This window comes from Nuphar pumila, chromosome 17 (assembly GCF_984573655.1).
Source record: "Nuphar pumila chromosome 17, dmNupPumi1.hap1.1, whole genome shotgun sequence".
Classification (NCBI taxonomy): Eukaryota; Viridiplantae; Streptophyta; class Magnoliopsida; order Nymphaeales; family Nymphaeaceae; genus Nuphar; species Nuphar pumila.
In genome coordinates, this window is record NC_143265.1 from 69,532,865 (window position 1) to 69,548,046 (window position 15,182).

At 36.4% G+C, this 15,182-nt stretch overlaps 1 protein-coding gene across 2 annotated transcripts in view; it reads left to right on the forward strand.

Moving 5' to 3' along the window:
• Positions 1-188: 188 nt before the first annotated feature.
• Positions 189-15,182, forward strand: part of LOC149812134 (alpha/beta hydrolase domain-containing protein WAV2-like) — a 50,751-nt gene continuing 35,757 nt past the window's right edge. Inside the window, exon 1 of one of the 2 annotated variants that reach the window (XM_089992647.1) lies at positions 189-613. In XM_089992647.1, the coding sequence (XP_089848773.1) occupies positions 376-613 (238 nt within the window). In that variant the 5' untranslated portion in view covers positions 189-375. The remainder of the gene's footprint in view (positions 614-15,182) is intronic. The other variant, XM_089992646.1, reaches the window with a different exon arrangement.

A 15,182-nucleotide genomic window follows, 5' to 3' on the forward strand; every position in this document is an offset into this window, starting at 1 on the left:
TTAAAAAGCTTACATTCTTCTCAACACAATACTATAAAGAATATTAAAACAATGTTTGTACCGTGTCAGTATGTGGTTACGGGTTAGCTCGTGTCATAATGACACGACACCATCAAATGGCGTGCCACTGTGACGGTGAAGCGTTTCCGTGTTGACTCTGTCGTTGGGTTTCGCCCCTGCTTCTGATTGAAACAAACAAGCCAGGTGATCTCCTGTGCTCTCTCTCTCTCTCTCTCTCTCATGAGATCCTCCAATTGCTGTAGCCCTCCGTTTGTCTCCATGCTTCGAGCCGAATAGCAGAAGGAGAGAGAGAGAGAGGGGGAGAGGGCTAACAGCAGAAGTACCGGAGAGAGAGAGAGAAAGAGGAAGGGGGTGATGGTGAATTACGTGAACGCCATCATGTATGGCGCGGGAGGGATCGTGGTGGCGGGGATGGCGCTGCTGGTGGCCCTCCAGGAGAAGATAGTGTACGTGCCCGTCGTCCCTGGACTGACCAGGTCCTACCCATTCACCCCAGCCCGCCTCCGCCTCGAGTACGAGGACGTCTGGCTCCGATCCTCCGACGGCACCAGCCTCCACTCCTGGTTTATCAAGCTCTTCCCCGATTGCAGGGGTACCCTTCTCCCTCCCTTTTCCCCTTTGATTCTTTTCTTGGTTTCGAACTCGATGAATTTCTAGGGTTACATTTATATTTTGCTTGTTGGGTATGTGCTTTCGATCGCGGCCTGTTAGGGTTAGAAGGTTGATGTAGTGGAATCTTTGGATCATCTGAAACTTTGGCTGTGGAACAGCGTGATTTAAGTTTTGGGTTTTCGCAGTGTATGGATTATATGAATTTATACCCCAGTTTTTAGTAGTAAATGATGAAAATCATCCTAGCTTTTGATATTGTGTGTGAAAGTGTTTCCCTGGTCTGGATTCCTACGTTCGTGCTGAGGATGTTAATGTGGTTTCTCTAGATGGTTTTTAAACCCTGATCATGTGCTACTGGGATTAACATTGCCTCTGAAAATTTATGAAATGGTCTGCTGAAGAAGTTCGAGTACGTTACCGGAAGATGGTGAACTGATCATGGGTTCGGAGTAGGAAGATTGGAACTTTCTGGTGTTTGTAAGGGGGCATTTAGCGGGATGGCGGTACCGGATTCTAATACGTAGTTGCTTCCTCATGGGCAATTTTGGAAGCAAGAAAAAAAATTCATAAGAAAAGAAATTTTTGCATATGAGAAGTTTTGATATGAAAACCTTTTCAAAGGAAACTTTTTCGCTTGTTTGTGTGGCATGAGAAAAATGGGCTGGAAAATTATGAGAAGCCACTCTGGTGCTGTGTGGTTGAACATGTGAGCCCCTTCAAGGAAGATAGAGAGAGAGTTGAAAATGGAGGTGCTCGGGAGGAAGATGAAGGTGGAGGAAGGAGCAGAGTGGCAGCCGATGGAATGAGATGCTTTGAGGGTGAGAGATTGACCTAATGCAAAAATAAAACTTTTTATAAGAAGCATTTCTCCGTCCCTTGGTGGAGGAATTTTTCCTATAAAAAATCTGAGTTTTTAGAAAAACTTTCCTTCAAAATACTTTCTCTCATTTGGGATGGACGGAAAAGTTATAGATTTTTCTTTCCTGCTTCCAAACGAGCCCCATATAAAGTAATCTGGCAGCGTATGTCATTCAAAAGTTAAAAGTTTATGTAAAATATAAGAGCTGTTTCGAATGGATCAATCCTATATCATTCTCATTGTTGGACTATATGTAGAAGGGTTATTAGAAGTGCCATAGGGCATGGGGAAGCGCACTTTCCCGAAACGCATTTCGGAAGCGCAAAACGTGGCACTTTCGAAACGTGCTGGCAAGCACACTTTCCATTTAGAGGAAGCTTGCTTCCTCCTCGCTTTCCCTTCTTTTTTTTATTTTATTTTTATTTTTCTCTTTTTTTGCTTCCGCCTCGCTTCCTAGGTTGCTTCCGAGATGATTTCTGGTTCACTTTTAAGTTATCCCGCGCTTTCCGCTTCCTAAAATTTTGAAAGTGCTTCGCTTCCCACTTTCACTTTCCTGACTAGCAACTCTGGTTCATCCATACATAGTGGCAAGAGATAGAACTACACAAATAATACCCAACCGAACAACGAGACTAAAAGTTTCATCAAAATCTAACCTATGTTCTTGAGTATACCCTTTTGCTACCAGTCTAACTTTGATACCATGTAGAAACTGCAACTTCCCTTGGCCTGCGTGCCCTGTCACACAAATATTAGAAGAAAGAAAAAGGTTCGGAGGTCATACCCTGGCTGGGATACCTCTCTTCAATATATATCATATTAGAAATAAGAGGAAAAGTGCAAAAGTACCCTTTGGGTACAAAAGATACATATATGAGGCGCGATTTCTGACAGTAATATCATGACATTTTAAAAAATATGAACAATATCTATGGCAATACTCAAAATACATGTGATGCCATAAGTGCATCATTTCTTAGAATTATATTTAGCCACATTTATGTCTTGAGGAAGGAGGATCCATGCTGAATCTCGCTCAAGCTCTCTTTCTATGTATAATAAGTTTGCCCCCTCTTGAACCAAGTAGCTTTTTCTCATTTTCTTTTGGGAGAGGGATCGCATGGGGATTGGGGATGTTTTCATCATGTGTGTGTGTATTATGTGAGGATCACAGAAACAACATGCATTTCCACATGTTTCTGCGGAAACCGGGCCGTTTTCATGGCATACAAATGCCATGCTAATGTATTCATGAAATTTTACAATGAATTGTATAGAACAATTTTTTTATGAGTTTTGAGTGAGGTTTCATTTAAGAAAATGAGACTTGTGAAACTTGCGGATAGAGAAGACCAGAAAATATTGCATTTGCACAATGGTGCATCGTGTGGCATGTGGTTCAGTTAGTCATTTTTTCAGAATTTTCAGCGCTGTGCAGCATATGATAATAAAAATTATAAAATATATCTCTACAGAGGGCCGTCTATTAAGAAGGGTATGCCCTATGATATTTGAGTGCCTAATACTTAAACACAGAGACATGAAGATTTTATATTTAGAAGTCTATATACCATACAGGTTCTTAATAAAAGCAAATAAAAGCGAGCAACACTTGGGTCTGGTCAATTGTGGCTAATGTCTTCTAGTATTCTTTATTGGAGGTCATACTGTTTCTATCTCAGCTGTAGAATTTTTTTTTCTATCATCAAGGTGCTGGATATTTAGGTTTTATAATAATCTTAAAAGTGTATTGTAGTAGTCATATTGGAAACTTTATAAATTTGGTCATATCCCTGTATCCACAGTCGTATCTATATGACAGCCCTAGTGCTGAAGTATGCCTTCTCCTGTTTTGTTTAGTGAGGGAGGAGAGTGGCATCTATGGAAGGAGCCTCCTTCCATTTGTTCTGTATAATCTGCACATCTCCCATTTTATATATAGTCCTTGATGTATATATTTTGAATCCCCAATAAAAAGGAGGGGGGCCTTAGTCCCCCATGTTTCTTATTGAAAAAAAAAACTGTCACTCTGTCTATCATGTGCAACACAAAGCATCAAGCAGATTATTGTGTAGAGGATTTGGGCATTGTGCCCTGGGGTTACTAAAGAAGGAAGTGGAATCTCGAGTAGATTCAAGAAGAACAAAGACTTCTAGGTCTATGCAAAGTGAGAATAAGAAGCATTTTTCAAGTGAACAGGGAAGCTTTTGGGAAGTGAACTAAGACACCTTCTTAATCAAAAGTTACATAGCAATGTGATCATTGTAAATTCTTCCAGTATTAATTAAAGTAAATTCTTGATCTAGTCACAATAAAACATAAAATGCTGATAATGCTCATAAATCTTTTTTTATTTTTCTTATTCTACCATCCTAGTGTGAACAAATATGCAAATGCATAGCATATACAAATACAAAAAAGCAATATGTGCAGCATTTAACACAGAATTTCTTGCAATTTTACTGATGCCGTAACAACTGGTAAGTAGTGAATTAACTTTAAACTCTATCAATGAAATGCATATAAATAGTTTGCATTTTTGACTTATTTTTAAAGTGAAAAAAGCTTTTCTTTTTTTTGTCAAATGGAAATATTATTTCTATAGTCTACCAAGAATTATAGCACAATTTACATTAGAATACCGGAACTGTGGTTCTCTTTTCATCGAATAGTTAATTCCTTAAACCTTATGTAATGGAAGTCTGAATCCTACATATGAAGTCACACTTTGCATTATGTGGGATCAAATTGATCTCAGAAAAGTGCCTGCCTTACCCCTCTTCAAAAGTACTCTTGCATAGGTGCTTCTAATGATCTTGATTTATTATATTTCAAGCCAAACGAATATATTTTATCATCAATAATTGTCAGGTTAATCCCATCACAGAAGACTCATTACACTCTCTTTTGACACTGCAAGTGCTTGAGCTTTGAGGCCATTTAGAACCATACACCCAATCTCCACTAGGTACAGGAGGTATACTTTTTCTTCATAGTGTTCAGGCACCAATCTTGAAGCTTCTGTCATTTCCCACCATTATCTATTGAGGACGTCCTTGTTCAAAAACAAAGACATTAATGCCCTAGCTGGTAGTGAAAAGACGTGTTTGGGTCACGGGTCAGGGTCCAGACCCGTGACCGTGATCATGTGTTATATTCCTTCATTAATGGCACATGTGTTATTGTATTCTATTGTAAAAGGGTATTTTGGTACCCTAAAATCTTTGTATCAGTAATAGCATATAATGAAAGGTTCAACAGCCGATTCCTTGATTGAGGAATCTGGTTTTCTCTGCAGCTCCTTCTCTTTCTCTGTTCTTCACCCTTCACGCACGATGAAACTCTGGTTTTTATAAAATCTCAGAGCCACGCTAGAGCTGGATTTGAGATTGCTTCCAAACAGGTATGTCTAAAAGATTGTTTAGTCTCACAAGTCAGAAAATCGATTTATTAATCTCTTCTTCTTCCTGTTAATCTGAACTTCTCTCTCTCTCTCTCTCTCTCTCTCTCTCGTCGTTGTCATCGTCGACGACGTCATCGTTACGCTGCGTCTCCAGTGATCTCGCTCCTTCGGTACCCCTTCTCTGTGTGTGTGGAGCACTTTGGTAATCCATCTTGATCAAATCTGACCAGATTCATATCTGATCACGTTTTTCGCTCCTTGATAGTTTCTGTGTGGTCTTTTTAATCTCAGTTTGGCTTTAAATCAACTTGTTGATCATAATCAAATCTGATAAGGTAATCGGTTGTCTATCAATCTCGTTTTTCTTCTTGTTAATCAGATCTGACTCCATCTGTTGTTTGACATTTTCATTATCTTTATCCTTGAATGTTTTAAATCAAAATCGGGTCTGAGCTTCATTTATGTGTTTCTCTTAAATTTTCGTACTTAGTGATTACCTTCTTTTTATTCATATCTTCCTTCTTTTATTCACATCTGGATAATTCAGATCTGATCAGAATTCAATATTCTATCTAAATTAGATACCAGATTTAGTTTATTTCAGTTTTCTTCTCAATTATTGTTTATCGTTCTTTACATAGCTTGGTATAGTTTATTCTACAAAAAAAAAGGGAAGTTCCAGTTGTTTTTTAGTCATCTGCGTGACTATTCTGTCAGAAAAAAAAGAGGATGCGGGAATTTCCTTGAAGTTGAAAGTTGTCTTTCTATATACTGATTTCTTAGCTATTATCGGGTTGTGTGCTGGACACATTCTTCCTATTCTTATCATAAAACATGGATTCATTTCCTTCTGAGTCTGGCCTTTCTTCAAGCTTTCTTAGTCAACTTGTGTCTGAAAAATTAAACAATTCCAATTTCCTTACTTGGAAGAGTCAGATCATTTCTTTCATTAGGAGTCAGGATCTTTCTGGACATCTGGATGGATTTGTTCCAGTTCCTCCAGAGTTTATATCACGTGAGGAAAAGGACAATAAAGGAGCATCTACCATAGTATATGTTAGAAATCCAAAATTTGTGGCTTGGATGAAAAGAGACCAGGCGCTAGTTGCTTACATTACCTCTACATTGTCACAAGAGGTGCTTGTGGCAATTCCAGATGACTGCACTGCCATGCAACTTTGGGAGAGACTAGTTCAGACATATTCACAGGTTTCTCAGGCCAAGATTGTATTTCTTAAAAGGGAATTTCAGATGTTAAGAAAGGACTCCAGGATTGTCATGGAATACTTAAACAAAATGAAGATCATCACAGATCAATTAGCAGTGGTTGGGTGTGCAGTGACTGATAAAGATATGGTATATTAAACTCTGAGTGAATTGGGGCCTGATTATCATATGATTGTTACTTCCTTATTGTGTCTATCTGATCTGCCCAGATTTGAAGACCTGCATGCAAAACTACTTCAATATGAAATGAACTTGAAAGGATTTTCTGAAGAATCACAAATGCATGTAGGGACGCAAGAGGTCCTTGTCACAGGGGTAGCCTATGGACGAGGACGAGGAAATTATGATGTTAAGGAAAGAGGAGGACAAGGAAGAAGTGGACAAGGAGGCCGTGGGCTATTACCTACACCCAACATACATCCCAACTCACAGCGACATAGGCCAATCCCTACTTGTTTTTTGTGTAATAAAAAAGGGCACATCAAAGCTAAATGTTGGTTTAATCCCCCAAATAAAGGAAAATCAACACAGACTGAAGCAAAGAGAGGAACAGACAACATAAAGGCTAGCGGAGAAGTAAAAGAGTTGTTATTGACAGCCCTGGCAGGATTAAACCTGAAACAGAATGAGGAAGGTACTTGGTATGTGGACTCTGGGGCATTGACTCATGTTACTGGTGATGCTGGTAAGCTCCTAAACCTTGTTTCTTATATTGGTAGAAATAGTATAGTCACTGGGGATGGATCCCACCATCCTATCTCTCATATTGAAAATTCTGTTATACCCATGACAAAGTCCTCTCTCAGTCTTTCAAAGGTTCTTTATGCTCCCAACATCAAGAAAAATATTATTTCTGTTTCCAAGCTTGTTGATGATGTCAATGCTTAAGTTAAATTTACTCCCTCTTCTGTTCTTGTCAAGAATCTTTGCACGAGAGAGACGTTCGCTAAAGGAAAACGACAAGGCAATATGTATGTTTTCCAAGAAAATCCTTCCTCTCGTGTTCGCCCTGTTGGCCTAAACTTGAAGCTCTCCTCATCGTCGTCCTCAGTGGTTCCTACATGTGTTTTTAGTGTCTTTGAATCCAATAAGCCAAATCTTTGGCATGATCATTTAGGTCATTGTAGTAGTAGTTTCATTGAGAAGCTTGTTTCAAATAACCTCATTCTCAAGTCTAGTTTAGGAATAAATGTCAATGACAACAAATGTTCTAGTTGTCTCTTATGTAAGAGTCATGTTTTACCTTTTCATTCTATCAATAAAAGAGTTTCAAAACCTTTTGAGATTATCTGTTCTGATGTTTGGGGGCCTGCCCCAGTTGTTTCTTTATCTGGAACTAGATATTATCTTATATTTGTTTACAGTTATTCTCGTTATACTTGGATTTTCTTTATGAAACACAAGTCTGAGACCTTCAAGTTGTTTCAAAATTTTCACACCTTTGTCAAAAATCAATTTTCTGAAAACATTCTTTGTTTCCAATGTGATGGAGGAGGTGAATTATCTTCAAGTGATTTTACTAACTTTCTTCAAAGTAATGGAATAAAGAGAAGGGTGTCTTGCCCTCATACATCTCAGCAGAATGAGATTGCTGAAGGGAAGCATCGCTATATTGTTGAGAGTGCAATGAGTATGATACATGATAGTAATCTTTCGATTACTCTATGGACAAAAGCCTTTCATTCAGCAATCCATGTGATAAATCGATTGCCCGTGACTATTTTGGAGAACAAATCTCCTTACTTTTCCCTATTTGAAGTTCAACCCAACTATCATGATTTGCGCGTGTTTGGTTGCGTATGTTATGCTCATATTGACACTTCAATGGGACATAAGTTTCAGGACAAAGCCTTAAAGTGCATGTTTGTGGGATATGCAGATGCCTATAAAGGATACTGGTGCTATGATCCCATGATCAAGCACATCAAAATATCAAGAAATGTTATCTTCGATGAATTGAATTTTGATCATCGATGCATTGCTTCTGAATCAAATTCCAAAGTTGAGGTCTATCATCCTTGGTTGAATTCTGAACTTTTCTCCGGTACTAGTAATATTTGTTCTTCAGATTGTGATCAGAAGGATAAAGGATCTATGTCTGCTGATAGGCTGATTGCACAGGAGTACAAAGTCATCCTTGGGTTCAGAAAGGTATAAAGGTCTTGTTTATACCCGACGAGAAAGGGATCCACCCACTAACTTTAATCAGGAAATGGATACACCTTCTACATCCACTCCTACCTTTGAGGTTAGTCGACCCACCCGCTCTCGTCATCCGATAGAAAGATGGGTCAGTTATGAAAAATTTTCACTAGACTTTCAACTTTTTCTAACTGCCTTGAGCAAGGAAGATGAACCCACAATATTTTAAGCAGCAAATTCTAAAAGATGGGCTGAAGCAATGAATGAAGAAATGGAGGCTCTACATGAATGTGGTACCTGAGATGTTGTTCCCAGACCACCTGACAGAAATGTAGTTGGGTCGAAATGAGTGTATAAAATAAAGTACAAACCGGATGAGACTATAGAACGATACAAGACGAGACTTGTCGCAAAAGGATTTACACAGGAGCAAAGACAAAATTATGATGAGCCTTTTAGTCCAGTTGTGAAAATGGGGACAATCAAAGTCATACTATCTTTAGCGGTTGAACATTATGTTAAAATGTACCCATCAATTGTTGTAATTAGATATATTTTATATATATAAAAGATGATACATATACATATATGGTATATATGTATATGTATCCTCCTATTTATATATATAAAATATATATTTTCCTTTTGTTTAGCCGTAGGGGTATTTTAGTCTTTTCCTCTATTTTACGCACATTCACTTTATGAATGTGATTGTAATTTATTTTATTTTTCTTTTTATTTTATTTTTTATTTCTTTTTTCTCAAGTACCAAAAGGTACCTTGGGGGGCCCACTCAAATAGACGTTGGGCCCCTTCCAACGGTCACATTTGTGACCGTTGGAGGGGCTCCAACGTCTATGAGTGGAGCCCCTCCACGGCTCCTTTTTGTTGTTATAAATAGGGGCTCTCCCCTTGTATTTCTTACTTCTTGAGGGAGCTTATGCTCCATTGTAATGGGGTTTTTACCCCTTGTCCATTGTTTCTTCAATGATATGCAACTTATGACTTTATGTCATATTTTTCCCTTTTTATGGATTTTATGGGTTAGCACATTATGTGCTTGTGTTGTTTCCCTTTAATGAGTATATTTGCACTTCACGTGCATATGTATGGGTTCATTATTGAACCCAATGTATTTCAACTCACTTTCTTACATGGTATCAGAGCAAGGTTGAGATCGAGTTGCTCTTTGGTGCATCAGGAAGCGTGGTATTCAAGAATTTGTTAAAGAAAAATGGTGAAGTATTCGTTTCTCTCTATTGTCTTTCTTATAGTTATTCGGTATGCATTCTATTTCTTTGAGTATTGTATGAAGAATGTAATATGTTCTTTTCTTTATGTGTGCTTTTTGTCATTATGTCTTTTTTGAGTTACTTGCTACTCCATTGAATCGTTTTCGTATGTTTTTCTTTGAAAAACTTTAAATGATAACTTGTTTGGCGAAAAATTAGATACATGATTGCTCAAAACTTGCTTTAATGGGTCGGTAAAAATTTATGACCGTTGGAACTTTGAATTTACATTTTAAACCTAACCTTGTTTATGAAAATATCTTCATATGAATGTTTAGTCTTTAAAGAAAGGTATGTTAAGATTAAAATGCTTGTGAAATATAGTTTTTTGAAAAATGTTTGGCATATATGAAAAATTCCATATTATGTGTGTTTTATATCAGCAACATTTAATTAAGAAAGTTTTTTTTTATATAATACCGGTTGAATTAAGTTTTAAAATGGTCTTATGGAATATGGTGATTTTCTTTCCATCTTTACACTCTTAAGGATGTTTTCAACATTTAGAGAGTTCTCTCTCTTTTCAATAAGAGACATTTATATGTTGTGATTGTCTCTTGTGGGTTTTGGTGTTTGCCCTTTTGTTTGTTCATTAGTGAATGTTGTAAGTGCTTAATGCACTCTTTTGCTTTTCCGCATATTTCATTACAAAAGTTATGGTCTTCACTAATGTTTATTGTGTACTTATTTCATTAGGAGTAGGTAATAATCTATTAAGTCATGTTTTTTTATAAAACTTAAGAGTGTTAAATTTTTCCTCAATAAATGTTTACTTTTTATTTAAGCCATAGTACAATCTTATTTATCATAAGGTTTTGTTAATGAATCTATTTTGTTGGGATTTCTTCCACTTTAATGGAGTTTTCTCCTTCTTTGGGAGTTGTATATGTTTTTTGTTCAAACTCTCCTTAAGGAGCCTTTCGGTCCTTATAATCTTCTTGTGAGTATATATTCTTTTATGAAGATTTCATGATTGTTTATCATTTTTAAGTTGCAATAGTAGATTTCATAAGTTTTTCGAACTTCACCATCTTTATGAATGCCTATATTGGCCTAAGTTTGTTATTTTTTGAACTTCACCAACTTCACCGTTTAATTGCACCTTATGTCTTTCATAGTTAAGGCTTGTTTGTTCCAAATCGGTTCATACACATGATGTTGCTTAATATTTCATGTTATGTTGCATAGTAAGCCTTTTTTGGTGTACAAGACTTCTTTTGAAGATTAAGCATAATTCGTGTTTATGCAAAATTGTTTTGATGGATTATATTGGACCTTTGATTCAATTTGTTAATCGGTCCTCTTTGTAAAAACTTTTATTTGGAAAATGATTCCTTATGTGTTTATTGCCCTTTTGTGGCATTTATGTTTGTCCATCACATGCTATTTAATGCATCATTTATTTGGCCTTAGTATTGTTATATTAGAGATGTTTGTCGAGGTGAGTTATGGGCACCTCGTGTTGTATCATTTTTAGATTGTCCACCTTCCATATTATAGATGGTTGTTAAGGTGAGTTATGGGCACCTTGGGACTCTAAAATGATTTGTTATTTGATCTCTAATTATGAGTGTGACACTCATTTTTTCTCTTGTGCCATTGATATTATGGATGCTTCTATGTAAATGTGATGGACATATGGTATTTGAAACCTTAAATGTTTTAAGGTACATTTAAAATCAAGATGTTTTGGGATTATAGCCCAACCTTTTATTTGTTTATGAATCTTATGAGTGCATTTGCACATTTGTGATTCTGTATGTTGTGCTCGTTGTGCACATGTGTTCTTGTGTTTTTTCACAAGTGTTCTTGGTGTGTATGTTCACACATTTGTTCTAAAGAATATTATTTTATCGGTTGTAGTATCTTGTTGAAGATACGTTTTACTTGCATTTATTCCAAAATGTTATTATGAGTATTCTTTTTTAAAAGGAATATTGTTTCATTCAAGGTTTATTTTCATTACAAGTTTATTGCCTCAAAAGTCTTTTCCTTTTATGCCCATTATCTAAGTGTCATCATATGTAGACAAGAATTTTATTACACCTTCGTGTGTTTTTAGCCCTTTGTTGGCTTTTGCTCTCTTGGTCTAGTAGCTGAACACACTTGTCTTGAGTGATCTTATATGTAGACAAGACACGTTGATTCACACCATCGTGTGTGATCTTAGTCCATGTTGGCGTTTGTGTTCTTGTTCTAGTCGCTTAGATGTTTGCCCATGGTTGGCTTATTTCACTCATTTCAAGTGCCATCTTATGTAGACAAGAGATGTATTTTGTTTTAGCCCATGGTTGACTTATTACTCTTGTTCTAGTAGCTGAACATACTTGGTTTTAAGTGTATTTTTACGTAGACAAGAGATACTTTTTAGTCCATGTTGGCATGTATTCTCTTGCTCTTGTCGTAGATGCACTTATTTCAAGTATTATTATATGTAGACAAGAGGTTCGTTTACACACCTTTGTGTGTGTCTTTGGCCTTTAATGGCTTTATATTCTTGATCTAGTAGCTTATACACTTGATTTATAGGTTTTGGAGGACTAATGAGGAAGTTGTTTGTAATGAATAAACTATTATTGAAATTTGCAAAATTCCATTCATGACTTGTATTTTTTAAGTGAATCATCTTTTTGATATGCATATCAAGTTGATTTCTTAGCATTTAATCTATATATTAAGTGCTTATGGTTTTTGCCACCCTTATATGTAAAATGTTTTTTTTTTAAGTGTGACTTTCATAAATGTTTCTAAAAAAAAAACCTTGTGAACTCTTGGGTTTATTTTGCCTAAAGTATGCTTGGAGACTTCGTTTCTCTTATTTGGAACTTCACTACATGTTTGATGCATGTTTTAGTTCTTTGAGTATTAATTCATATAATGATTCGTATATGCATATGCTCTTTATGGCCTTTTTTTTTGGGGGGGGGGGGGCTCTCATTCAATAAAGCATATGTATGTTATGCCTCTTCGTAGGCTTCTTGTGGTATCCCTTAGTGGATCTTTTTGTTATTCCCCATTATGGGGTTATATTTGTCCAATGGTGGACCTTATGAATGCGTTCTTGCAATTTTTGCATAATTTGCTTTCGCTCATTTTGTTTTAACATAATGTATGATTTAGAAACTTTGGTTTTCTAAATTTTTCGTTTCGTACTAAAGTAACTATCATATTATGCATAAATTTTGCACCTTGTTAGGAATGTTCATTTTTTAGTAAAGTGCAAAGATATTGTTTACTTGTTCTTTGTTGTTTTCTTTTCTCATGATCTTGGAGATAGGACAAAGGGAAGTACCCTGGATGGTTCGGGAAATGGGTTCATCATTTGAAGACAATTGGAGGAAGGCTATTTCAAGTTTCATTGCATCCTTGCCGAAGCCTCGTGGAGTTTTGCCCTTTTTTCAATCTTTTTGTTTCCCTGCAAAGCTTGAGGGGGGGTGTTAAAATGTACCCATCAATTGTTGTAATTAGATATATTATATATATATAAAAGATGATACATATACATATATGGTATATATGTATATGTATCCTCCTATTTATATATATAAAATATATATTTTCCTTTTGTTTAGCCGTAGGGGTATTTTAGTCTTTTCTTCTATTTTACGCACATTCACTTTATGAATGTGATTGTAATTTATTTTATTTTTCTTTTTATTTTATTTTTTATTTCTTTTTTCTCAAGTACCAAAAGGTACCTTGGGGGGCCCACTCAAATAGACGTTGGGCCCCTTCCAACGGTCACATTTGTGACCGTTGGAGGGGCTCCAACGTCTATGAGTGGAGCCCCTCCAAGGCTCCTTTTTGTTGTTATAAATAGGGGCTCTCCCCTTTGTATTTCTTACTTCTTGAGGGAGCTTATGCTCCATTGTAATGGGGTTTTTACCCCTTGTCCATTGTTTCTTCAATGATATGCAACTTATGACTTTATGTCATATTTTTCCCTTTTTATGGGTTTTATGGGTTAGCACATTATGTGCTTGTGTTGTTTCCCTTTAATGAGTATATTTGCACTTCACGTGCATATGTATGGGTTCATTATTGAACCCAATGTATTCCAACTCACTTTTTTACACATTAGTGGACAATTAGTCAACTTGATGTCAAAAATGCTTTTCTCCATAGAAATTTGGAGGAAGTATACATGGAACAACCCATTGGCTATGCAGAAGGCAATCCTCCAAAATACGTATGCAAATTAAAAAGAGCGATATACGAATTGAAGCAGGCATCCCGTTCTTGGTTTGATAGTTTCTCTCTTGAAATACAAAAATATGGTTTTAGGCGATCTCTCTTTGGCCATTCCTTGTTTATATTCAAGAACCAAGATGTGGTCACTCTGCTGTTAATATATGTGGATGATATTGTCATCACAGATAATTCCAAAGTTCATATTGAGGATGTCAAACATCTCTTGAATCAGAGATTCAAAATGAAGGATCTTGGGAAACTGCGATACTTCCTTGGAGTTGAAGTTGACAGTACTTCTGAAGGAATGACTCTCACCCAACATAAGTACACTATTGATGAAAGATTGCAAACCCTTGGGAACTCCTAGCTGGAAAAGTATCTCCAAACAAGATACTAAGATCAAGACCTTAATATTCTTGATAATAAACCCGACACACATGCACAATAAGAACACTTGTACACAAAAGCACAACTCACAAAAAAACTCACAAATGCACAAAGGCATAAAAAATATTGGAATCACTTTATTGAGCACTTGGGCTTTGACTCAAAGTCATAAGGAATACAAGAGGGGGAAGCCCCTATTTATAAGGGAGAAAAGGAGCAACATAGGGGGCTCCCAAGAGAGTTGTTGGGAGCCCCCAACGGTCACATATGTGACCGTTGGAGGCTCCTCAACGACTCTTTGGGGAGCCTCCTTACGTGGCACAAAAAAAGAAAAAAAGAAAAAAGAAAAAAGAAAAAGCAAAAAAGAAAAGGAAAAAGCAAAGTTACAAACATATTCCAAAATGGAATATGCGTAAAACAGGAATTTATAGAAATACCCTTTTGGGTGAATAAGAAAATATATATATTTATATAAATATATATATATATAGATATATATACATATATACATAGTATATATGTATATATATCTATATAGATATGAATATAAATATATATGAGATTACAAATATCGATACATAATTTAACACCCCCCCTCAAACTTAGGGCAAGATGACCGAGAGTTTGCCAAAGAGAAAGTTGAATCTTGGGGCACATAAGGCTTTGGTGAAAAAATCTACCAACTGATATTCTGAAGTAACATAAGGTAGATCAATGACTCCTTTTAAGTAGGCTTCACGAACATAGTGACAGTCCATTTCAATGTGCTTCATCCGCTCATAGAAAGTATGATTTTTGACAATGTATATTGCACTCTTGTTATCACAACATAGCTTAGTGGGCCTTTCAATAGTGATCCCCATGTCTTCAAGCAGTTGATGAATCCATATAATTTCCATGGTAGTAGTTGCCATGGCACGATATTCAGCTTCAGTCGAAGATAGAGAAACTTTTTGTTGCTTCTTACATCTCCATGAGATTAAAGAATCACCTAAGAATACACAAAAACCAGTGGTGGAGTGACAGTTATTTGGGTCACCTCCCCAAT